General features: G+C 43.0%; 1 protein-coding gene across 2 annotated transcripts; it reads left to right on the forward strand.

The window, feature by feature from the left end:
- The first annotated feature begins 9,182 nt into the window (after positions 1 to 9,182).
- Positions 9,183 to 23,123, forward strand: LOC118391930 (phospholipid scramblase 2-like). 2 transcript variants are annotated; one of them, XM_035783438.2, is made up of 8 exons: positions 9,183 to 9,345; positions 14,426 to 14,506; positions 16,345 to 16,703; positions 16,852 to 16,894; positions 17,112 to 17,332; positions 19,234 to 19,395; positions 19,603 to 19,764; positions 19,921 to 23,123. In XM_035783438.2, the coding sequence occupies exons 2-8, from the start codon at positions 14,494 to 14,496 to the stop codon at positions 19,978 to 19,980; spliced, it is 1,020 nt and encodes a 339-aa protein (XP_035639331.1). In that variant the 5' UTR covers positions 9,183 to 9,345; positions 14,426 to 14,493; the 3' UTR covers positions 19,981 to 23,123. The 2 variants fall into 2 exon arrangements, with proteins under 2 accessions (XP_035639331.1, XP_035639332.1); XM_035783439.2 differs by lacking the exon at positions 9,183 to 9,345 and adding an exon at positions 11,118 to 11,239.
- Positions 23,124 to 23,890: the final 767 nt, after the last annotated feature.

Below are 23,890 nucleotides of genomic sequence, written 5' to 3' on the forward strand. Positions count from 1 at the left end.
TTCTCCTTGCGGAGATGGTGCTAAATACATCAACACGGTCGGTCCCTGGGATTGGGCTGGCCAACACGATTTGGTTTGCTTGGAAGGAAAAGGAGTTGGAGCCTTTAGGACGGGAATCTTTTGGAAGGATAATATTGATGGGGATTCTAAAGCTGACGGTGAAGGACGTGTTTTGTTTCCAAGGCAACTCGTTGGAGGGAGCATACGACGTGGCACTATATACAGAGGAAAAACACGATGATATCCTGAGAAGGGCAAGAGCAGTGGGAGGTGAGAGGCCGATGTGCCACTACGAAATAACAAGCCTGGCGAAGAATAACTTTAGGGTTGTAACTGTCAACATTTACAACCCTTACGTTAAGGACGAAGAGGTGAGGGCTTTTCTGGGGAGATACATGGATAACATCTCCTCAGCAAGGCACCTCAAAGACTCCCTTGGGTTTTGGAATGGGAGGAGAGGCTTCCAGGCCCTCCTCAGAGAGGACCCAAAGGGACATGGTGGCTACCTCCATTCTCCTGCTATGTTCTCCCTAGGGGCTGACAGGGAGACGTTGTTTTATGCACGTCAGCCCCCATTTTGCAGGCGCTGTATGGCCTACGGTCACATATTCGCCTCGTGCAGTACAAGAAAATGCAGATTTTGTGCATCTGAGGATCACGAGGCGAGGGATTGTGACAAGCCTAAGACGTGCCATGGGTGTGGCTCGTCAGCACACCTGTGGCGGGGGTGCCCGGCCCGTCAGAGGTCATATGCGTCTGCGGCTGGGGGGAGCAGGAGCGGGGGATGGGGGAAGAAGAGGAGGGGAAGGAAGCACGCCTCATGACCAGAGTACAGGTCCAGAGGGGAAGGCCACAAGGATGGAAGAGGAGCAAGAAGCGGCGGATGGAAGAGAGAAGGAAACGGAAGGAATAGGAGAACCAGGAAAAGCGGCGGAAGAAGGCAACCGAGTGGAGGAGCATGAGAGAGAAGAAAGCGAGGGAGGAGTGGTGGAGAAGGAGACGGTGGAAGAGCAAGTGGACTGGGGGGAAAGTGCCCTGGTGGAAGAGATGAGGGGTATGGTGGAGGAGCTGGCGGGGGGGGGGGGGTATCTCTCCACTGCCGCCATCACCAAAGAAGAGAATGAAGAGGAGGGTGCGATTGGCCGACAGTGAGGGGGAGGGGATGGCCAAGAGAGTGATGGGGGTGGGAGAAACCTCTGGGTTGCTGCTGGTTTCCCCAGGCCCTCAACTTCTGTTGGGTGGGGACACACCTAACAAGACTCAGGACTGGGTACAGGAGGAGGTGGGGAGTTTTTTGTTTGGGGACTCAGCCTCCCCAATTTTTTTCCAAACCAGCTGCAACACTGGGGAGGGGGAGGATTGTGGGGGTAGACCCAGGGTGCAGGGCACCCCGGAGCCAAACACTATTCCTGCATCCTGGGATGGTGTGATGGAGGAAGAGGGGGGGATGTCGGGATTACGGATGGTGTTATCACCGGTAGATATGGAGCAGGGGAGCATCGGGTGAGTCTCCTGTTTTTTTTTTTTCTGTCTGGGTTTAGAATTTGAGTGTATTACATGTTTTTATTTTTTCATGGAGGCTAATTTTACTTTTGTTAGTTTAAATGTAAGGGGTTTAAGGGATTTTGTTAAGAGGAGGGCGGTTTTTATTTATTTGGAGGGTGTGGGGTTTGATTTTTGTTTTTTACAGGAGGTTCACCTGAGGGATGGAGGGGATGTTAGTAGGTTTAAGAGGGAGTGGGACAAGGGGGAGGCGGTTTGGGGTGTTGGAGGGGTGCACTCATCGGGGGTAGGGATTTTGTGTGGGCACAGGGAGGTAAAAGTGGAGGATTCTTTTGTGGTAATGCAGGGGAGGGTTATAGGGGTGGATGTCACGGTAAGGGATTGTAAATTTAGATTAGTGGTGGTGTATGGGCCACAGGTGGTGGCAGACAGGAGGGAGATAGATGGTGGACTGTCTGACGCCCCTGTGTGTCACAAATAGGAAATGAGTGATAGGGGGGGATTTTAATACAGATTTAGGAAGAGGGGGATAGCAGTGCAGGCGCCATTGCCAGGCTAATGGCTTGCCATGGTCTGGTAGATGGTGGTCTGCACACTACTCCGAAAATGGACGGTCCTACATGGCGCAACTCCAGGGGGGTTGAGCGGAGGCTCGACTATATTTTTGTACCCAGGTCTTTGGGTAAGTTGTCTGGGCGGCTGTTGCCTGTTTTCTTTTCGGATCACGACGGGGTGCTCCTGCAGGTGGGGTCGCCAGTCTGCCTCTTTGGTAGGGGGTACTGGAAGCTAGATCGGGATGTGCTGGAGGAGCAGGCTTTTGTTGACGGGTTTTATGGTTTCTTTTGGAGGCTTGAGGGCCTCCGGTCCATGTGCGAGGGGGTGTTAGAGTGGTGGGAATTAGTTAAGGTGAGGATTAGGGCTTTTATAATAGGGTATTGCAAGAGGAAAAAAAAGGGAGGAGAGGAGGGAGGTGGATCGTATCCAAAGGTTAATTGAACTCGAATACGAGGCGGGCAACCTCGGCGGGTCGTTTGACTGGGAGAGATCCGCAACCCTAAAGGCGCAGCTCAGGGAGTTGCAGGGGCGGATGGCTCGAGCTTTCCTGGAGCGTGCGCATAGTGGCTTTCTAGAACATAATGAGACTTGTTCTGCTATGTTCTTTAAGTTGGTTAGGGCAAGACACAGTAGGAAGGTAATGCATGGTGTTAGGGAAGAAAATGGTAGTATAGTTAGAGAACCAGAGGATATGGTCAGGGTGACAACTGATCATTTCCAAGGTTTATTTAAGGAAAGGGAAATAGATATAGAGCAGGGAAATGTGTTTTTAGAACACTTGTCCAGGCGGTTGCTGGAGGACATTAGAGAAGTGATGGAGGCCCAGATCTCACTAGAAGAGGTTGAGAGCGCTCTTAGGAGGATGGGAAAAGGGAAGGTGCCTGGGATGGATGGGCTGCAGACCGGTTGCGCACAGCCCTTCCCTACGTCGTTCATGAGGATCAGACGTGCGGGGTAGAGGGCCGCTCTATTAGATGGAACCTACAGTTAATCAGGGACTCCATCGCTTGGGTTGAAGATAGAGGACTGCCTTTTATGGTAGCAGCGCTAGATCAGGCGAAAGCCTTCGATCGCGTGAATAGATCCTTTTTATTCAGAGTGTTAGGTCGATTAGGATTTGGGGAGAAGTTTATAGGATGGATTCGTACATTATATGTCGGAGCGGGGTGCCGAGTTAGTGTAAATAGTCACTTGGGTAACGTTTTTGACCTCTCGTCTGAGGTCAGGCAGGGGTGCCCACTCTCGGCTCTCCTCTTCGTTCTGTACATGGAGCCTCTGAGGGGCTGCCATTAGGGCAGACACAGGGGTGGAAGGTTTGCTGATGCCTGGAAGTGGTGGGCTGCGTGTTAAGATGACGCAGTACGCAGACAACACTTCCTTGCTGTTGTGCAAGGACTCGTGCCTGACAAGGTCCCTTGCCATCTTTGGGGATTTCACCTGAGCGTCGGGAGCAGTTCTGAACCATGCAAAGTCTTCCGTCAAGTTTTTTGGAAGATGGCGTGGTAGAACGGATGTGCCTGGGGGGTTATCTCTCTGTGAGGGGGCCCTGAGGATTCTCGGGGTCCATTTTGAGACCTCCGGCTCAGCGACGCTAAACTGGAACATGCGTATCGCAGTGGTACAGAGGAAGCTAGCAATGTGGAAAGCTAGGTATTTGTCTTTTATGGGCAAAGTCCTGGTCCTAAAGGTGGATGTGTTGCCGTCTCTTTTGTATTTGGCGTACATCTACCCATTGCCGGCTTGTCTGAGGAGGCCTCTAGTGAGGCTTGTGTTTCAGTTTATGTGGAGTGGCAGGTGCGAGTGGGTCGCCAGGGCACGCATGATCTGTCCCATCGGGGAGGGAGGTAGGGGGTACCACATTTCCCCCTCAAGCTGGACACAATTTTTGTTTCTTTCTTGTTAACGGAGCTTGCTCAGCCAGTGATACACCCGTCCGGTTACCTCCTGCGGGTGTTTTTCTCGTATCAGGCGAGAAGCATAATGGTGTGGTCTAACACGGGTCCTCGGGCGGAACAGCTGCCATGGCACTTTGGTCATGCGGCCAAGTGGCTGCGTGTGCACCCTGAGGTTGAAGTTGCCAGAGAAGGTTTAGATCATAGGCACCTACCTCTACGAGGAGGTCAGAAAGGCAGGGAGTCCGGCGCATGTAGTGGGCATCTCGGAAGTGGTCTGGGAGGGAGTGCAGGCGCGGGGTCTGGACAACAGGCTCAAGGACCTGAATTGGTTGAGCCTTCATAAGTGTTTGCTGGTATGTTCCATATTGTACCGGTATAGTTTGGTGCAATCCCCCACCTGTCCAAGATCCTCTTGTGGCAGGGAGGAGACTGTGCGCCATGTCTTTTGGGACTGTGCCTTTGCCGGAGTAGTATGGGCTAGGGCACGGGTGTTTGTTAGGTTTGGTAAAGGGGGATTTTGTATTGACGTGGGCCAGGTTAGAGAGGGGTGTAGGGAGAGCGAGAGGGACGGATAGGGCACAGGTTTCTGCTCTGGCTTCTCATGAGTCTCTTTAAACGGGGGCTGTGGGAAGCAAGGCAGAACATGGTGAAGACAGGGAGAGATTGGGGGGTGGAAGGGATAGTGAGGAGGGTGGAAGGAGATTTGAGGGGGAGAATGAAGAGGGAGGAGAGGAAGTGGGGGCAGCATGCTGCTCGTGGCGAGGTGGAAGGGGGTTTAGGGCTGGGTGTCATTTAGATTTGTAAGAGGATAGATTAGGGACGGGGAGATAGGAAAAGGTATTTTGTAGGGTGACGGGGAGGGTTTGCAAGATGCTCCCATCAGAATCAGAGGTTTTGTTTGGGGTTTATGTTTAGTTTAATTCGTTTAATTAAAATACCATTATTTGAGTATGTATGTAAATTATGAGTTGTAAAGAATGAATGGTATTGAAGATAATAAATTATTTTTTATAAAATATGAAATGGTTGTATTCAACCTCCAACATCTTGACCGATTGAATGCCCTGTTGAGTTTTATGTCCAGGATCACCTCCGCATGATCAGCTATGACTATGCTTCCTATCCTAGCACTTTAGTAATGTTATCAGTCATCTTTTGAATCACCAGGTCCATTGTGCCTGTATCCGCAATGGTGTTAGCTTCACTAACGTTAGCGAGCTCCTCCTGCACATCTGCAGGGGATGGTGGTTTTGGTCGAGTTCTTAGTAGTTCTGTTGGGCATGTTGTCAGAGATTTTTGAGAAATAGCCGTCAAGACTCATTGTAGGATATCTTATTTAGCCAATTCTACCACTTTTTCAAGCTAGGAGATTAATGTAAGAATATACATTTACGAATGCCACGGGAGCTCGCTGAAACACAGTGTTCTCTCTATGGCGCCATTTTGTCCCCCCCCAAATGGCTTCTTAATAGCTTCTATCTCCAAGCCATAAGACTACTCAACAGCTAATCAAAGGACTACCCAGACCCCTTTTTTACGCTGCTGCTACTCTCTGTTATTATCTATGCATAGTCACTTTAACTCTACCTACATGTACATATTACCTCAATTACCTTGACTAACAGGTGCCCCAGCACATTGACGCTGTACCGGCACCTCCCTGGTCTTTGTAGTGGAATCTGTGTTTGAAATTCAATGCTCAGCTATGGGACCTTACAGATAACTGTTGTGTGGGTACAGAGATGAGGTAGTCATTAAAAAAATCCTGTTAACCAATGTTATTGCACACACGGTGAGTCCATGTAACTCATTATGTGACTTGTAAGCAAAGATTTATTCCTGAACGTATTTAGGCTTGCCGTAACAAAGGCATTGACTACTTATTGACTCAAGACATTTCAGTTTTAATTCATATGTAAAAATTGCAAAAAAACTAATTTCACTTTACATGATGGGGTATTGTGCGTAGGCCAGTGACACAACATCTCAATTTAATACATTTTAAATTCAGGCTGTGACAAAACAAAATGTGGAAAAAGTCAAGGGGTGTGAATGTTCTGAATATTAAGGTGGACATGTCCCCCCATCCCCCATGGTAATATTGCCTATGAATCACAGAGTATGTATGTCTCTGATCTCAATAGCACTGATTAAGAAATTGATGAACAGTTGACAGGATAAAAATATTACTAGGTCATAGGTCAACTACAGTATCAGGCTGCATACATGCCATGTGGTGTGAATGTTTTTACATTTTTAAAAAATCTCTCACTGTCATTTGTAACCTGTTGATCCTGAGACCGTTTCCCCTCAAAATTCAGTTAACTTTAAACAAATTGTGTGCAGGTTGCTTTGTGTAAAATCAGCCTTTGTGGAATGACATAATGCACCATTGGGGCTGATGATTAAATACAGTTGACGTCGGAAGTTTACATACATTTAAACTCAGTTTTTCACAATTCCTGACATTTAATCCAAGTACAAATTCCCTGTCTTAGGTCAGTTAGGATCACCACTTTATTTTAAGAATGTGAAATGTCAGAATAATAGTAGGGAGAATGACTTATTTCAGCTTTTATTTCTTTCATCACATTCCCAGTGGGTCAGAAGTTTACATACACTCAATTCTAATTTGGTAGCATTGCCTTTAAATGGTTTAACTTGGGTCAAATGTTTTGGGTAGCCTTCCACAAGATTCCCACAATAAGTTGGGTGAATTTTGGCCCATTCTTCCTGACAGAGCTGGTGTAACTGAGTCAGGTTTGTAGGCCTCCTTGCTCACACTCGCTTTTTCAGTTCTGCCAACACATTTTCTATGGGATTGAGGTCAGGGCTTTGGGATGGCCACTCTAATACCGTGACTTTGTTGTCCTTAAGCCATTTTGGCACAACTTTGGAAGTATGCTTGGGGTCATTGTCCATTTGAAAGACCTATTTGCGTCCAAGCTTTAACTTCTGATGTCTTGAGATGTTGCTTCAATATATCCACATAAGGGCACCCGTCCCTCCTGTTGCAAAACACCCCCACAACATGCTGCTGCCACCCCCTTGCTTCATGGTGGGGATGGTGTTCTTCGGCTTGCAAGCATTCCCCTTTTTCCCCTGAACAGAACGATGGTCATTATGGCCAAACAGTTCTATTTTTGTTTCATCAGACCATAGGACATTTCTCCAAAAAGTACACAATCTTTGTCCCCATGTGCAGTTGCAAACCATAGTCTGGATTTTTTATGGCTAGTTTGGAGCAGTGGCTTCTTCCTTGCTGAGCGGCCTTTCAGGCTATGTCGATATAGGACTCGTTTTACTGTGGATATAAATACTTTTGTACCTGTTTCCTCCAGAATCTTCACAAGGTCCTTTGCTGTTGTTCTGGGATTGATTTGCACTTTTCGCACCAAAGTACTTTCATCTCTAGGAGACAGAACGCGTCTCCTTCCTGAGCGGTATGACGGCTGCGTGGTCGCATGGTGTTTATACTTGCGCACTATTGTTTGTACAGATGAACGTGGTACCTTCAGGCTTTTGGAAATTGCTCCCAAGGATGAACAAGACTTCCTGCCATCCAGGACCTCCATACCAGGCGGTGTCAGAAGAAGACCCTAAAAATTGTCAATGACTCCAGCCACCCTAGTAATAGACCGGTTTCATCACTGTCCGGTATGGCAACTGCTCGGCATCCAACCGTAAGGCGCTACAGAAGGTAGTGCGTACAGCCCAGTACATCACTGGTGCCAAGCTTCCTAACTTCCAGGACCTATATACTAGTTAAGTGCCTTACTCAAGAGCACAGACTGATTTGTCACCTAGTCGGCTCAGAGATTCAAACCAGCAAGCGTTCAGTTACTGGCCCAGTGGTTACTGGTCCAGCACTCTTAATCACTAGGCTACCTGCCGCCCAGATTTCCTAAATTAAAATCACTTGGAGTTGATTTCCTGGTGGTTTTACAGTTTTTTTTATGTCCAACAATGAAAATTCTACAGAAAACTTGGGGGGACAAATATAGGCCTACAGGCTAATTCTATTCAACTGATCAGTAGAAGATTTATTAGCCCATAATTGAGTCGACATCGCCCTCTTGTGGATGTTGCTTTTTTTGTCAAAGTTGAGAAAATGTTAATGACGTAGTCAGTTGATGAAAAACATGAAAACCTGTAACCCCTACACGTCGACCTAACTTTGAGAGGATTCTGAAGGAATCGGTGTTAATTGTAAAAAGTAACCTATTATTATTATTATGATAAGGCACGAGAAAATACTGTATATTCTCTTCAGCAGATACCGCCTCACTACACTACATTGTAGCCGCAGTCGAAGAGCGTCTCTGCAATGTTTCACTTTACAGTGCTCGTTACCTAGATGTATGTGCGCCTTTACAAATGTTCTTGTCTACTGAAAATTGTCGGTCCGTTCACAGGGTCGTTTCTAACAAGAATTATGCTGCGTTCATAACCAAGTGGGAAGGTGGTAATTACCAGTTGTGAAGTCGCAAAACCAATTGGATGCATTCAGCGTTTTGAACTGGTTGAGAAATGCTGATTGGCTAATGACTCACGAGCTACGTCAATAATGAACTAAAAGTAAAGATATCATGTTAGTAAACAAATTAGCTCTCAAAAATCATATAAATAGATAGCTTTAAAAAAACAATGTTTTGTTGCATTTAACTGCAGAAAATGCTGCTATCAAGGTCATTTCATTAGTAGGTGCGTCAAAGGGCAGCATGTGGGTTGCTAGGGCAGCAAGAGGTTGGAGCTCAGTTATGATAGACACGTTTCCCAATATTATAATTACCAGTTGAGGGACATTGAAGTGGATTTTTCTCAGTCATATGTGGTAAAAAGCTTAATATACCTTCCCACTTGGTTATGAACGCAGCATTAACCTATGTTTTCCTCCCCTTTTTCCGCAAACCAGGGCTATGCTAAATTATACTTAAATAATTTATTTGCCACATTGAATACTCTAAGAATAAGAAGGGATTGAAATCAATTGATACTCTTAAGCTTTTCAAAATTCTTTGAACGTAAAAATCCTGTATGTGTTTATCTGTTTATGATGTTTTGTTACATTTTTTTAAAGAATAATGTATAAATTTTAATAAAATATTTGCATTTTTCATTAAAAAAAATGGAATTTCAATAATAGTAATAATACAAAAGTTTAGTACGAAAATGTTCTCGAACGTTGCAGAAAGAAATACCACAAAAAGTTGCCTCCTTTCAATTATGGGTCTTGTGGCGGCACCTAAAGGGGCGGGGTATCGAAAAGAAGACGAATGTAGCTGATAGCAAACAAGACTGGCAAGCAAGTAGGAATTTTCCTACTATTCTAATTGTCCTCAGTTTTTCGGGCCAAGAACCACCAAACATCGCCTTTTTGGTCATCTGAAAGGTAAGACATTCCTGCCATCTCCCTCCCTTACTTTCACTAATGTAAAGACAACGGAACACAAAGGTTAGAAAATTTGTTTGGTGTTCAACATGATTGAAATAATTAGGCTACAACCTTTTCTTCAGTGTTTCTGGAGGTATTGAACAATGGAAAATATAGCCCATTGTACAGTGTTCATATTAGCAATACTAACAATCAACATTTGCAGCAACAATAGCACAAAGTTCCATCGAAAGTAGTGCTGAGCGATTTATCAAAATGTCGGTTAATATTTCAGTTTTAAAAACAACTTATTGACCAACGTCTGTTCAACTACTTGAACCCCATTAATACTTCTGTGAGCTCAATACGCACATTGCGCAGTTTGTCTAGCGAAAAATCAGGGGTGGATTCAGTACGTTTTTACATTGTGGAATGTTCAAGGAAACGATGCTGTACTGAATAACCAGTTGGAACAACGGGGAGGGATTGGGGAACGCTCTTTAAAATTGTCTTAAAAAATATATAAACTAATATCTAAAAGCAAAAGAGGTATAGTCACATGCATACAAACTATTTACATTACCAGGAATCCTAAACAAACAAATCCTATTCATTACTAATACAAGTTTTAATTGCCTTTGTTTTTCTTTTTAGTTAGTGGTGCCATTGTTTACTCATTTATAAAGTGAACAGTTAGGTTTTGAATTAGACCATTTGCATTTGTGAATATGACATTTACCTAGTATTATTAGCAGTTGAATTAAATATGCTATGTCAATTTCTGAAATAAATCATATCAAAACCATTGTAGTACAACCGGTTCTCTTTTTTTGTAACAAAATTCTGTATGTCAATCCAAAACATTCTACTATAAATAAAGGCAAAATGGTGGTCTCCTCCATTCCACAGAAATCAGTTATTCAGCTTGAATCTTTCCAAAACATGTTTCACAAATTATATGTAACATTAAATTAAACTTCCTTTACTTTGTTACTGATACAATATTTGTTAGCAATTTTCCATGCTTTCCCGCATTGTATATCACCAAGATATTTGACCAAAATAATCTTGCTGAGGGAATTGTATCACAAACAATATTCCTAATCTGTTTTATTATTAAATTTCTTTGATGTTAATATTGCCAATTAATATATTTTTAATGTAAATCTATGCTACTTGCATCAACCACAGAGGAATTTAAGAGATACAGCCCCCTGGGGGAACGTTGTCAGCATGGCCACTCCGCTTTTATGCTCGTCACTCATTCCTTCAATCCACACCTTGCCACTTCCACCGAACGGGAGCAAATATACCTCAAGTCTGTTCAAGAACCGTTTTGGGGAAACGTGTCGGTCAGTACAAACTTTTCCGCAACGTAGCAAACGTTCTAGTGAACTGAACACACCTCAGACCAAGCCGGAACTGTGCAATCTAGTAGTAGCGAGTTGTAGTTTCCAACAGGCCAATATTCGTATCTATATAGTTTAGCACAGCAAACGTGGTAATTTAAACCTCTTAAATGTCAAGTCCCCATATTTTTTTAAAGATTATTTGTGTTCATTCAATTCAGTCTGGGCTGAGAACGGTAGCCCCCATCTGCAAAAGCATGGTTGGCTATTGATTTGTGCCTTCAAATCTTTGGTATGACTTACTACCATATATGGGCAAACGACTTTATAAGGCCAGGCCAAGCCGATGACCTCATTTCAAGATTGCTGCTTCCTACATTCTGTTTACCGTTGTGACGCACAAACAAAATAAACACGGAATATGTTGATATACACTGAAAGCCGGGACTCCACCGATCATGAGTATATCTTATTTGTCTGCCTGTGACTGACCATTATTGATAATCAGTCCCCGGAGTCAAAATGTTTATTTTACACAACGTTTTCAGCGAACATTTTACAAGGTAAGCTTAGATCTGGTCGGTCTTAGCGCTATAGCTACATGGGGGAGTTACATATGAACAAATCTAGCCTATTGCCAATGATATCTGATGCATGACTTAATGGCAGCATAGATTGTCTTTGTGCATCAAAAATATGATGTTGCCTGCTTACGCTCTATATCACCTGTCTGCCCATCTGGACAAGAGGAATACCTATGTAATAGAGGCTGACCGATTTTAATCAGGGCCATTTAAAGTTTTCATAACAATCGGTAATCGGCATTTTTGGACACCGATTACACTGCACTCCACGAGGAGACTGCGTGGCAGGTTGTCTACCTGTTATGCGAGTGCAGCAAGGAGCCACGGTAAGGTTCTAGCTAGCATTAAACGTATCTTATAAAAAAAACAATCAATTTTAACAATCACTAACACATGGTTGATGATATTACTAGTTTATCTAGCTTGTCCTGCGTTGCATATAATCAATGCGGTGCCTGTTCATTTATCATTGAATCACAGCCTACTTTGCCAAACAGGTGATTTAACAAGCGCATTTGTGAAAAAAAGCACTGTCGTTGCACTAATGTGTACCTAACCATAAACATCAATGCCTTTCTTAAAATCAATGCACAAGTATATATTTTTAAACCTGCATATTTAGTTAATATTGCCTGCTAACATGAATGTCTTTTAACTAGGGAAATTGTCACTTCTCTTGAGTTCTGTGCAAGTAGAGCCAGGGTATATGCAGCAGTTTGGGCCGCCTGGCTTGTTGCGAACTAATTTGCCAGAATTATGACATAACATTGAAGGTTGTGCAATATTTAGACTTATGGATGCCACCCGTTAGATAAAATACGTTTCCGTATTTCACTGAAAGAATTAATGTTTTGTTTTTGAAATGATAGTTTCCGGATTTGACCATATTAATGACCTAAGGCTCGTATTTCTGTGTTATTATAATTAAGTCTTGTGATTTGATAGAGCAGTCTAACTGAGCCGTGGTAGGCAGCAGCAGGCTCGTAAGCAAGCATTCATTCAAACAGCACTATCAACTCCCGAGATTAGGCTGGCAATACTAAAGTACCTATTAGAACATCCAATAGTCAAAGGTATATGAAATACAAATGGTATAGAGAGAAATAGTCCTATAATAACTACAATATTCCCAGGTAAGAAGTTTTAGGTTGAAGACTCATGTTAAAAGGAACCACCAGCTTTCATATGTTCTCATGTTCTGAGCAAGGAACTTAAGCGTTAGCTTTATTACATGGCACATATTGCACTTTTACTTTTTTCTCCAACACTTTGTTTTTGCATTATTTAAACCAGGGATTTCAAATATGTAATAGCACTGGGATTGTCTAATTTACAGACATATGCCACTTTGGAGAGGTTTTGGGAGACTTGGAAATATCCCGTGACCTCACCTGACACCACTTACTAAAACATCTGCCCATTTCTAGTTGTTAGGTCTATCAATCCCATTTTCTTCTGATATTGTTCATATGTTGTGGAAGCCATCTGATGCGTTTCCAGCGCTAGTCATCAATAATTCACTTATAGCTTGTCAATGAAAGATGACTTTCAAAATAAAAAGTAAATGTTAGTGTGTGCTTGAGCTTGTGTGTTCTGAATTGTATATCTCATCTTCTGATCATTTCCTCATCTCCCAGATGTCGCCTTTCCAAATCTACCACGTTTTTGCATTCAGAAAGTATCCAGACCCCTTCGCTTTTTTCACATTTTACACAGCCTTACTCTAAAATTGATTAAATTAAATTTTTTCCCCCTCAATCTACAAACAATACCCCATAATGAGAAAGTGAAAAATGGTATTCAGACCCTTTGCTATGAGACTCAATTGAGCTCTGGTGCGTCCTGTTTCCATTGATCATCCTTGAAGTTTCTACAACTTGATTGGAGTCCACCTGTGGTAAATTCAATTGATTGGACATGATTTGGAAAGGCACACACCTGTCTATATAAGGTCCCACAGTTGATAGTGCATGTCAGAACAAAAATCAAGCCATGAGGTCGACGGAATTGTCCGTAGAGCTCTGAGACCGGATTAGGTCGAGGCACAGATTTGGGGAAGGCTACCCAAGAACAGTGGCCTCCATTCTTAAATGGAAGAAGTTTGGAACCACCAAGACTCTCTTCCTACAGCTGGCTGAACTGAGCAATCGGGGGAGAAGGACCTTTGTCAGGGAGGTGACCAAGAACCCGATGGGCACTCTGCCACAGCTCTAGAGTTTCTCTGGGGAGATTTGAGAATCTTCCAGAAGGACAACAATCTCTGCAGCACTCCACCAATCAAGCCTTTATGATAGTTGCCCACGGGAGCCACTCCTCGGTAAAATATACATGACAGCCAAATAGCACCTAAAGGACACTGACCTGAGAAACAAGATTCTCTGGTCTGATGAAATCAAGATTGAACTCTGGCCTGAATGCCAAGTGTCACATCATGAGGAAACCTGGCACCACACCTACGGTGAAGCATGGTGATGGCAGCATCATGCTGTGGGGATGTTTTTTCAGCGGCAGGGACTGGGAGTTTAGTCAGGATCGAGGGGAAAGATGAGTGGAGTACAGATCCTTAATGAAAACCTGTTCCAGACAGTTCACCTTCAAATAGTACAACGACCCTAAGCACACAGCCAAGAGAACGCAGGAGTGGCTTCGGGACAAAGCTCTGTGTCCTTGAGTGGCCCAGACTTGAACCTGATTGAAAATGCACAGTAGAAAATGGTTGATCTCTGACTCATCACACCTATCCTCCAGTGGAGGCTTGATGGGAGGAGCAATAGGAGGACAGGCTCATTCCAATGGCTGGAATGGAATAAATGGAACATAGTCAAATGTGGTTTCCATGTTTGATACCATTCCAGCCATTACAATGAGTCCGTCCTCTTATTGCTCCTCCCACCAGCCTCTGCTGATATCCCCTATACACCTTGAAGCCTCAAAGAAAGACTTAGTGTGTATGTGTACACTGTGTATCATCAACCATGTTGCCCAACCACATGCTTTTTGAACATAGTGGCAAATTCACTTGTGTATGTTTAGGATTTTATGTTCGAGAATATTAGAGGAGAAAGTTCCCTTTTTTTAATAGCGGCCTTGTTAATAGATTGTCTAGAACGGTGGACATGTTTACTGTCATTCACACCCCCCCCTCATTTTCTCTTTGTCTCATAGCGAACCCGGTAGTGGACAACAGAGGAAGTCTGCCTGCTTTCCCCTTTGCGTCCAGTAACTAAGTCATCATGTCAGCCCCAGGTAATGTTTTCTTCTCTAAGTCTCTGTTGCTTTAGATATTATACTGGGTTGTTGCGATGTCCTCATAAATTGCGTCTTTGCATATCTTTTTGCATGTGTTCATATTGTTAATGTGATTCTGTTCGCCACCACTAACTCGTGAGTGTGACTTTTTGTTTCCTGAATAAATGGATAACTTCACCTACTCCACATTCCTCGAGCCCTCCACTGAAACCTTATCCTCCCCAAAAGTGTTCAAATAGCGAGGATGTTTGAAATGGGTCACACTTTTTAAAAAGCTAGTTAACTTGGTCTGTTTTCCTTCCTTGGAGGTAGTGATTGGTATACTATTCAGTGGGTTGCTCTGCTCACATCGCATTACAAAAGGCCAATTCAATGTAAAATGACACCTGCACTGTGATTCATACAACCCCCAAATGATGTCTTCCTATAAAGGGAGATATTTGTCACAGGCACTACTTTTTAAGAGGGCTTCTCCTACCAGGTTGCAGCCAGGAAACAAGACACTCCATTACTGTCTGACTGGCTGCGTTCTTCCATTTACCAGTCAAATGACTAGCAAAATACATTATGGACTCATGTTAGGAGCCTTTGTTTGTCTCTACCCTGACCGTCCCTCAATAACTTGTTTAACCACTGTTGAGTCAGGGTACTGGCCTGCTAACAGACATGCATTTTTGGCCTGGGAACTGAGGTTAACGTATGTGTGGTGAGTTTGATTGTAAATAAGGAAATACGCTTGTCTGCTTTAAACATGCCCAGTCAGATTTCAATTAGATTTTTACATCTCCTAATGCTCTAATGACAGTATAGTGTACATGAACCTTGAGGTAATACAAAAGTTGTGTTGAGAGAGGAATATAAAAACAAATACACCTCCTTCCACTGTGTGTCTGGGTGGGTGTGGGCAGCGGTTCACACCAACCCATAGACACATGGATTTTGGTTCACTGAGGTGTCAACAGACGTGGTGTGTATTTATGAAACCACTGATGGGCTGGAAGTGTTCTCGTAACTGTCAAACATGTCTTCTAGATATTATAAACAAACTACTTTAGTACATTAGTTATACACCTTAACAAGCAACTGTTTTTCTTAACTTTACAAACCAGAAACCGGTTTTATCTGACTGACATGGTGGCTGAAAGCTTGCTCCGACAGGACTGTTTTTGATTGTGTTTTTAACACTCTTTTTGCATGGGTTATATTTATGATTACAGTTTACTTCCCACCTTTGCAGTCAGACAGATTTGAATGTGTTATTTTCCTGTAGCCATACTGAATGTCTTGTCTGTATAGCAGTCCAGTCATACCTGATGAGAATAGTAAGCAGTGCTAGAGATGCTCTTACTGGAATTAGATTCTGAGCAGGAGGAGAGCAGGCCTACTGCTGATTCTTGGCAACAAATCCCTAATTTTCCTGTTGCACCATAGTGCAATACCCCCCCAGGATTTGTATAATGTTATTTCAAAGTATTCGAGATAAGAATTTGAAACCAGAGCTTGGCGTATAAAAGGCTGACTATGTTGATGTGAACTGTGTGTGACGATTATTGGGATAATCATGTGGCGACGGAGTTTGCTGGATACAATACTTTTGTTCCTTGCAGTTTCCATTGAAACGGGTGTGGTGTTGGGAATTCATTTTGTGTCTAACAATACGGCCCACTTTTGTTAAGCAAAAGAGTAATTTATTTTATGTAGAATCTCCAATACACTTCATGAGCCACCAGTTCTGACACCCCACATACATGCGTCTATAACTCCACATTCATGTTTAGCTTTTTATTTATAGGAATATATTGTCAACATGAAAATATTTGTATTTCCTCTTATAGGTTACCCATCCCCTAACCAAGGTACTGGAAGTTACTCCATGGCCCCTTACCCTGTTCCTCAGGTGGGGTATGGTGACCCTAACCAAGCTCCACCACCAGTTGGCTTCCATATGGGCTACAACCACCAACAACCCCAGCCAGGCCACCCAGTTATGTACCAGCCTGGACCAGTAGGCCAGGGCCCAGGTCCTATGCCCATGCCTGAATATGGTGCACCTCAGATGGGTCCTAGCCCAGGCTATGGTGGTCCCGGGCCCGAATACGGTGCTCCTAACTCAGGGCCTCATGCAGCCATCTCCCCAGCCCCTGCAGGAGTTGTGCCAGTCGGCGTTCCACCTGGTCTGGAATACCTAACACAGGTAGGTTAGGCTGGGGAGGAGTGATATAACAGGTTGTCAAATCCACTGATTTCACCAACATCATCTGTTGTCAGTGTACATGCTGGGGTTTGTTTTCTTCCATTCTCTCTCTTTCCATATCTATCGCTCTCTGTTTTCCATGTTTCAGATTGACCAGATCCTTATACACCAAAAAGTGGAGTTGCTGGAAGGTGAGCTTGCTAGTCTTCTCTTAGTATAGAGCGATCAGGATGATCAGCATTGCGTTTACTTGATAGCTACCTACACAAATAGCTAGCTAGAACAAAGTGTTAATAAGATAAATTCATTTAAAAAGATTAAAAGCAATACAAAAACTGTGGTCATTTTAAACTTGCATCTCTCAACATCCCCCTCCCCTCTTCTCTCTCTCTGTTTTCCTCTCCTCAGCATTCATCGGCTTTGAGACCAACAACCAGTACGAGATCAAGAACAGCCTGGGTCAGAAGATCTACAAGGCCAAAGAGAAGAACGACTGCTGCACACGCAACTGCTGCGGTGCCCTGCGCAGCTTCGACATGAAGATCAAGGACAACATGGACCGTGAGGTCATCCGCCTCATACGACCCTTCCGCTGTGCCTCTTGCTGGTGCCCCTGCTGCCTGCAGGAGGTATGTTGGCGTGCTAAACACTGACACATTTAATTACTTTGACTATATAAACAGGACCCCAACCATGAGGGGGAGAGATTATAAAGGGGAGAAAGTGCTGATTTTGTACATTTGCCCACTGACAAAGAAATAATCAGTCTATAATTTTAATGGTAGGTTTATTTGAACAATGTGAGACAGAATAACAACAAAAGAATCCAGAAAAACGCATGTCAAAAATGTTATAAATTGATTTGAAATAAGTATTTGACCCCTCTGCAAAACATGACTTAGTACTTGGTGGCAAAACCCTTGTTGGCAATCACAGAGGTCAGACTTTTCTTGTAGTTGGCCACCAGGTTTGCACACATCTCAGGAGGGATTTTGTCCCACTCCTTTTTGCAGATCTTCTCCAAGTCATTAAGGTTTTGAGGCTGACGTTTGGCAACTCGAACCTTCAGCTCCCTCCATAGATTTATGGGATTAAGGTCTGGAGACTGGCTAGGCCACTCCAGGACCTTAATGTGCTTCTTCTTGAGCCACTCCTTTTATGCCTTGGCCGTGTGTTGGGTCATTGTCATGCAGGAATACCCATTATCAATGTCCTGGCTGAGGGAAGGTTCTCACCCAAGATTTGACATGGCCCTGTCCTGTCATGGCCCTGCCCATCGTCCCTTTGATACGGTGAAGATGTCCTGTTCCCTTAGCAGAAAAACACCCCCAAAGCATAATGTTTCCACCTCCATGTTTGATGGTGTTCTTGGGGTCATAGGCAGCATTCCTCCTCCTCCAAACACGGCGAGTTGAGTTGATGCCAAAGAGCTCCATTTGTCTCATTTGACCACAACACTTTCCCCAGTTGTCCTCTGAATCATTCAGATGTTCAATGGCAAACTTCAGACGGGCATGTATATGTGCTTTCTTGCATGGAGCCCCAGGCCGAGGGAGATTGACAGTTATTTTGTGTTTCTTCCATTTGCGAATAATCTCACCAACTGTTATCACCTTCTCACCAAGCTGCTTGGCGATGGTCTTGTAGCCCATTCCAGCCGTGTGTGTGTGTGTGTGTGTGTATATATATATATATATATATACATATAAAATATATATATCTAGTGGCATGAGATTACTATATATATAGTAATCTCATGCCACTAGATATATATATAAACATACATGGTAATCTCATGCCACTAGATATATATATACATACATAGTAATCTCATGCCACTAGATATATAAAATATATATACATACATAGTAATCTCATGCCACTAGATATATAAAATAAAAATCATAATTACAAGCTGTATGTATGTATGTATGTATGTATGTTTATTTACCTTCAGGTTAGCATTGTACAAACAACTTTGCTAAAAAAAAGTGTTAATAAAAGCATGCAAACTATTGTACTGGAAGCCATTTTGGATTGTCCTAACGTCTCCCCAGTCCCTGTGCTTTGTAAAGACTCATGAATGACACTGAATGGTCTGTTGTCAGTCCAAACCCTCTGACTGTCTTGATCTGGTGCCATCACTTCATCTTTTTAGCTCTCTGTTGAATCCCATTGCTGGCACGCTAACTACAGTACATTCCCATGAGATGTCAACGTCCCTTCTGACTGCAATTTCACACTTTCATTCAGCATCTATGGAGACACAGCCTGTTACCATGTGAAGCATGGTACCTTTGTCTTTGCAATGGTTGCTAAGCCAATAGAATACACCAATGCACTTCTCAAATCAGTGCCATATTTCATGTCGACGCAAGCTTTGCAGTAACCAAAGCACCTGCTATTTCAAGCCACAATGTAAGGACCGAAGCCTGATTTTTGTGTTTAAAAAAAACATTTTTATATTTTTAAATAAAGTATTTTTAAGCACGTTCAAATATCTTTAGTTTTCGATGCGTGTGTCCCTCAGCTCGAGGTCCAAGCCCCGCCTGGCACTACCATAGGCTATGTGTCCCAGGACTGGAACCCCTGTGTGCCCAAGTTCTCCATCAAGGGTGCCAACAAGGAGACCGTGATGAAGCTGGAGGGACCCTGCTTCGCCTGCAACTGCTGCGGGGATGTCAACTTTGAGGTGAGGGGTCATAAACCCGGGAGTTAAACCACTTCATGTCATCCAATGGAGGCACTTGGGAATTAAGCTTCCATCGGGTTGACTATTTTTCCCCACCAACTATAAATCCACCTTGACATCTCTTGTAGACCAGAAAAGATTGTTGCTTATCAGGCAAGGTGGAAAAATTAGTATTGTATTAAAGTCTACACCCATCTAATCCTTTAGCTGACGGGGAAAGATGGAGGCAAGCCCATCGGCCGCATCAGTAAGCAGTGGAGTGGCCTACTAAAGGAGGTCTTCACTGACACAGACAACTTTGGCATCCAGTTCCCCCTGGACATGGACGTCAAGATGAAGGCTGTGCTCATGGGCGCCTGCTTCCTCATTGTGAGTCCACCTGTTTAAATAAAGATATATTTGATTCAAATGTAGATTTTTCTAATCACAGGCCTTACTCATCAAGTTCTATCACTGAGCTAATAAGATGTGCAGTTGTTGGAGGAAATTTAGTTGACATTTTCTTTCCTCTATTTCGCTTCATAGGATTTCATGTTCTTCGAGAAGGTTGGCGACATGAACCAGCGCAACACAGTCTTCTCGTGAAAAAGGAGGGAAAGACCGAGCACTTGATTCAATGCACTCTGTTTTTCAGTTCCTGTTCGGAACCCACTTTTTTTCAGATTCCGGATGAAACTCCTTCCTTATTCCAAAGCTTAGAGGAAGCTGCCATTCCATGCCAGTCCCAGAACTCTTTGTGTGAAACAGCATGAGACCTTATCTGACGATGAGCTTTCCTTTGCGCAAAAATTGCCTTTCTGGACTGTTTCTCTCCGTCCAAATATAAGAATCAGGAAGTTTTTTTTTATTTTCTTTATCTGTATGTGTGGGTTTCAGTACAGTATAGATGGAAAAGTACCTGTTTTATATCAACCTAAATTGACATGCTTAAATCTACATTCCAGATTTTTTTGGTGATAACCACGGCAACCACCTGAATACCATAATGTTTAAGTAGAAATATTAGACTCTACATTTTGCGATTTCTGTTTTGCATTGATATATTTAGCATATAACATGTCATTCATAAACCAAATGTATATGTTAATACATGTCCATCTTTCTAAACTTGAACCAGCCATCAAATATATTACTGTAGTGATCTAGGTAATTTCATGATTTAGTCTAGTACTTCTAAACAGATTGTAGAATTTGCATGTACAATACTATAGTAACTATACGAGCTATGGTGTTATTAGCTCCTGTATCATATTTTGTAAGACGATCATGCACATAACCATACAAAGTATACTTATGCGCTATGGTGAAAACTGGGACACTACCAGTAGTGGGAGAAGGCTCATTTTGACTAGGAATGCTTGTGCTAAATGTGTAGGAAAATGAGATGGTTGCAGATATGTTCATGTATTCTAAATGGCTCTTTCTCTAGCCTTGTCTCATACAGTATGTGTAACTATGTTGTCATGCCACACAAGAGTTGGCTATAGTACATGCAGTAGGGGTCAACGAGGCTACTCTTTCCCTGCCTCTTTTCTCTTGGCTTGTCTCCCTGAATTTGTGCATTGTTTGCAGTGTGCATGGTCTTTTCTGTTGCTATGGAGACTGTCACTCCTTTTTCGTCTCTAGAGATGGAATCTGTGCCAGTAGAAACTGAAAGGAAGAGGGCGTGGTGAGAGAGGGAAACCGGAAAAAGAGATGTGGGTAGTTAGAAGGAAATAGTGGGTGGGAGAGAACATTACTGAACATTGAGGTCAGGCGGTTAGCCTCTTGACAGCCTGGAAAATAAGAGTCAGGGAAACACTTTACTCTCCTGTGTAACCATGCTATTATATTAGTGAGATGATTGATGCCTTACCAATTGTGTTGGGAAGTATACTGTACTCACCCGGCATAGATCCTGAATGGTTGTTTAACAGATTTGAATGTCTGTTTCAATGTCCACTTGCATACTACTTAGAATTCATGGCCAATACATTAATTCATTATAAGTAGTATGCTAGTATGGACATTGGCACATTACCATGTGATTGTGAGGAGTATAGATCAGTGGAACTGTGGTGCAAATGTTGCGAAGAGCCATCGTCCTTGGAACAAAGCGTTGGAACAAAGCGTTAAGACTTTAACCTTTATTTCACTTCTTGGTGTGTCTCAAGTTACCATAGAGATGGATAGAGGACTCTTGTGCCCCAAAGCCTGTTTTAGCATGTGTAGTGCCATTGACTTTCACCAGTTGAAGTAGTTAACGGGGTGGGACTTCCTATGGGTTAAGGAAGGATCACATAATTCCATCTGGGTCATCAGGAGGGATCAGCCAGTTAATTTCTCGTGAGAAAACATTCCACAGCTGCAGGTAACAGTAAATTGCAAATATTTGCTTTATACCAGTTTAAACACATTCCAGGTTGTAGAACCCTTTCAGTTTGTTTACCAACTCATAGAAGGAGTAGACAAAGAAATTTGACTGCTTTAAAGAGTGACTGCCTTTTAAGAAGCAAGGAATACCTTTGAAAACAGCATCCATATGAGTAAGTTATTCTAGTGCCAAAATTGACTACAAAGTGTAAATAGGATTATTTTGGTCATAAAGTCAGTCTCGTCTAAAACTGAGTTTGGAACAACGGGTAAATTAATGTTGGGATTTGATGATGTCCATTTGCCCACTAACATTGGGTGAACAGCTTCATTGATTGCTCTGTATCCAATAAGCATAGACAGTGAGATAGACCTGTCCAGCAGCTCTGACTTAAAGACGACACGTCGCATATTTTACTTGCGAAATACTGAATACTTTTGGTCAGGAAACACACCTCCAAGACTGAAACCACATTTTTCTAATGAGCAACAGAGAAAAAAAACGTGCTAATCGATGTGTTCAGTAGCTCTTTAATGGAGATGCCATATCACAAATGCCAGAATGGGACAGATACAAAGAAGAGTCCTCTATCAGTCTCTATGGTCTAAATGGATATCGTGTCCCTCAATGGGGTGTGGCTGTGGTTCACAAAAGTGCCTTTTCACATCCCAACTATCTTCACTAGTAGGGATCCATTTTGGACAGACAATGTATCTGTCGATGACTTCTCCAAAGCCACTATCAGGAAGCATTGAAATAGTGTCATATTGCTGTGTTTCAATTTAATATAGGCTATACTTTATAAAATGTGAGATTGTATTATTGCCATTAATGTGCTCTGTATGCGATAGCTTAATGTTCTGTTTGTGTGTAAGCATGACCCCTATCAAGGAAATAGCCAATAGTGTTTCTAGTGCATTTTCTATGTTTAATGATTGTGAAATGCAATCATTAAAAATAACCTCTGTGATCTCCATCTTGCTAGCTATTATTTTGTATTTTATTCAAGTGAAATATGAAGTGATGTAGTTCTGTCAAATTGGCATTTTACATACAGACGTGTTGAGGTGAACATTTGAAAATCGTGGGAGGCAACCCGGATGTCTAGAGGCTGCATTGTTTGTGGATAGTGCATTAGGCAAATATGTCAAACATTTAAATTCTTTGGGGCAAGTGGAGATGTTTTGTACCATTTTTGTTTCTGAACATTTTCCTGGGAAACTTTTCCAAATGTTATGTTGTTTTTTTTTAAAGAAAACCAATCTTGTTCTGAGGCTGAAACTAATGTGATTGGGAGATAGGTTACTTTTATGCAAGCAATCTCCACCCGGAGGATTTACAGTATACTGCAACTAATTAAACCTACACCTCAGCCTTTCCTTGTTTTTTTTGTTGTCCTGTCCTCACCTTCTGGAACCATGAGCAGGAAATATTTTTGCTCTCCTTGAAGCCTCTGGTTCTCATGTTGTTTTTTTGAGAACAGGAGGAAAGGACATGCAATATTTGTCCAACCTCAGTTAATTTCAAAGTTGGGGTGGGATTCAATCCCAACCGAGTAGGAGATCACTTGACATTTAGAGGTAGTTTCCAGAGTTGACATCTACAGCATTAAACCTTGAATGCCATCTCAGCATTGACAGCGCTTAGACAGTATTTGTCAACAAAAGCCTGGCTCCGGTGTTTGACCTTTCATCAAGGAATTTGTGTGTTCTGCTTCTGACCAGGAAGAAATGTGTGAAGGAATAAGTGGCACAGGTATAAGGAGCTTGCCTCTGAATCCTGATGTGGGTTAGATCCCAGGCTTGGCACTTGAGTGTGGTTGTGTTGACTTTGCGGGGGTTGGAAGACTAATGGGGGTTCCCCGATAACCACTGCTCATTACTGTTTTGGAATTGCACAGGGGAAACCCCAGGATTTAAGCCCCCCTACTTGTTGCAGCCTTCAGCCATCTTTGTAGCCATGGCTCACTGACCAGGAGTCCATGTTGTCCACATAACCTTGCTCCAGTGCCTGGTTCGAACCTACAACCCCATGCTTATGGGTCGAGATCCTTACACCAGAGCCAACAGACTCCTTCACACATCTTACACTTTTCTTTGTAAATTTGACAATTGCAATAGTCTATAAAGGACAAGGATCAAA

This window comes from Oncorhynchus keta, chromosome 13, assembly GCF_023373465.1.
Source record: "Oncorhynchus keta strain PuntledgeMale-10-30-2019 chromosome 13, Oket_V2, whole genome shotgun sequence".
Lineage (NCBI taxonomy): Eukaryota > Metazoa > Chordata > Actinopteri > Salmoniformes > Salmonidae > Oncorhynchus > Oncorhynchus keta.

What these genes read in the sequence shown, in the direction of transcription:
- LOC118391930 (XM_035783438.2), top strand. An exon ending in AAAAGTGGAGTTGCTGGAAG is followed by an intron (nt 16,895 to 17,111) that starts GTGAGCTTGCTA and finishes TCCTCTCCTCAG; the next exon opens with CATTCATCGGCTTTGAGACC. An exon ending in GCGGGGATGTCAACTTTGAG is followed by an intron (nt 19,396 to 19,602) that starts GTGAGGGGTCAT and finishes CTAATCCTTTAG; the next exon opens with CTGACGGGGAAAGATGGAGG.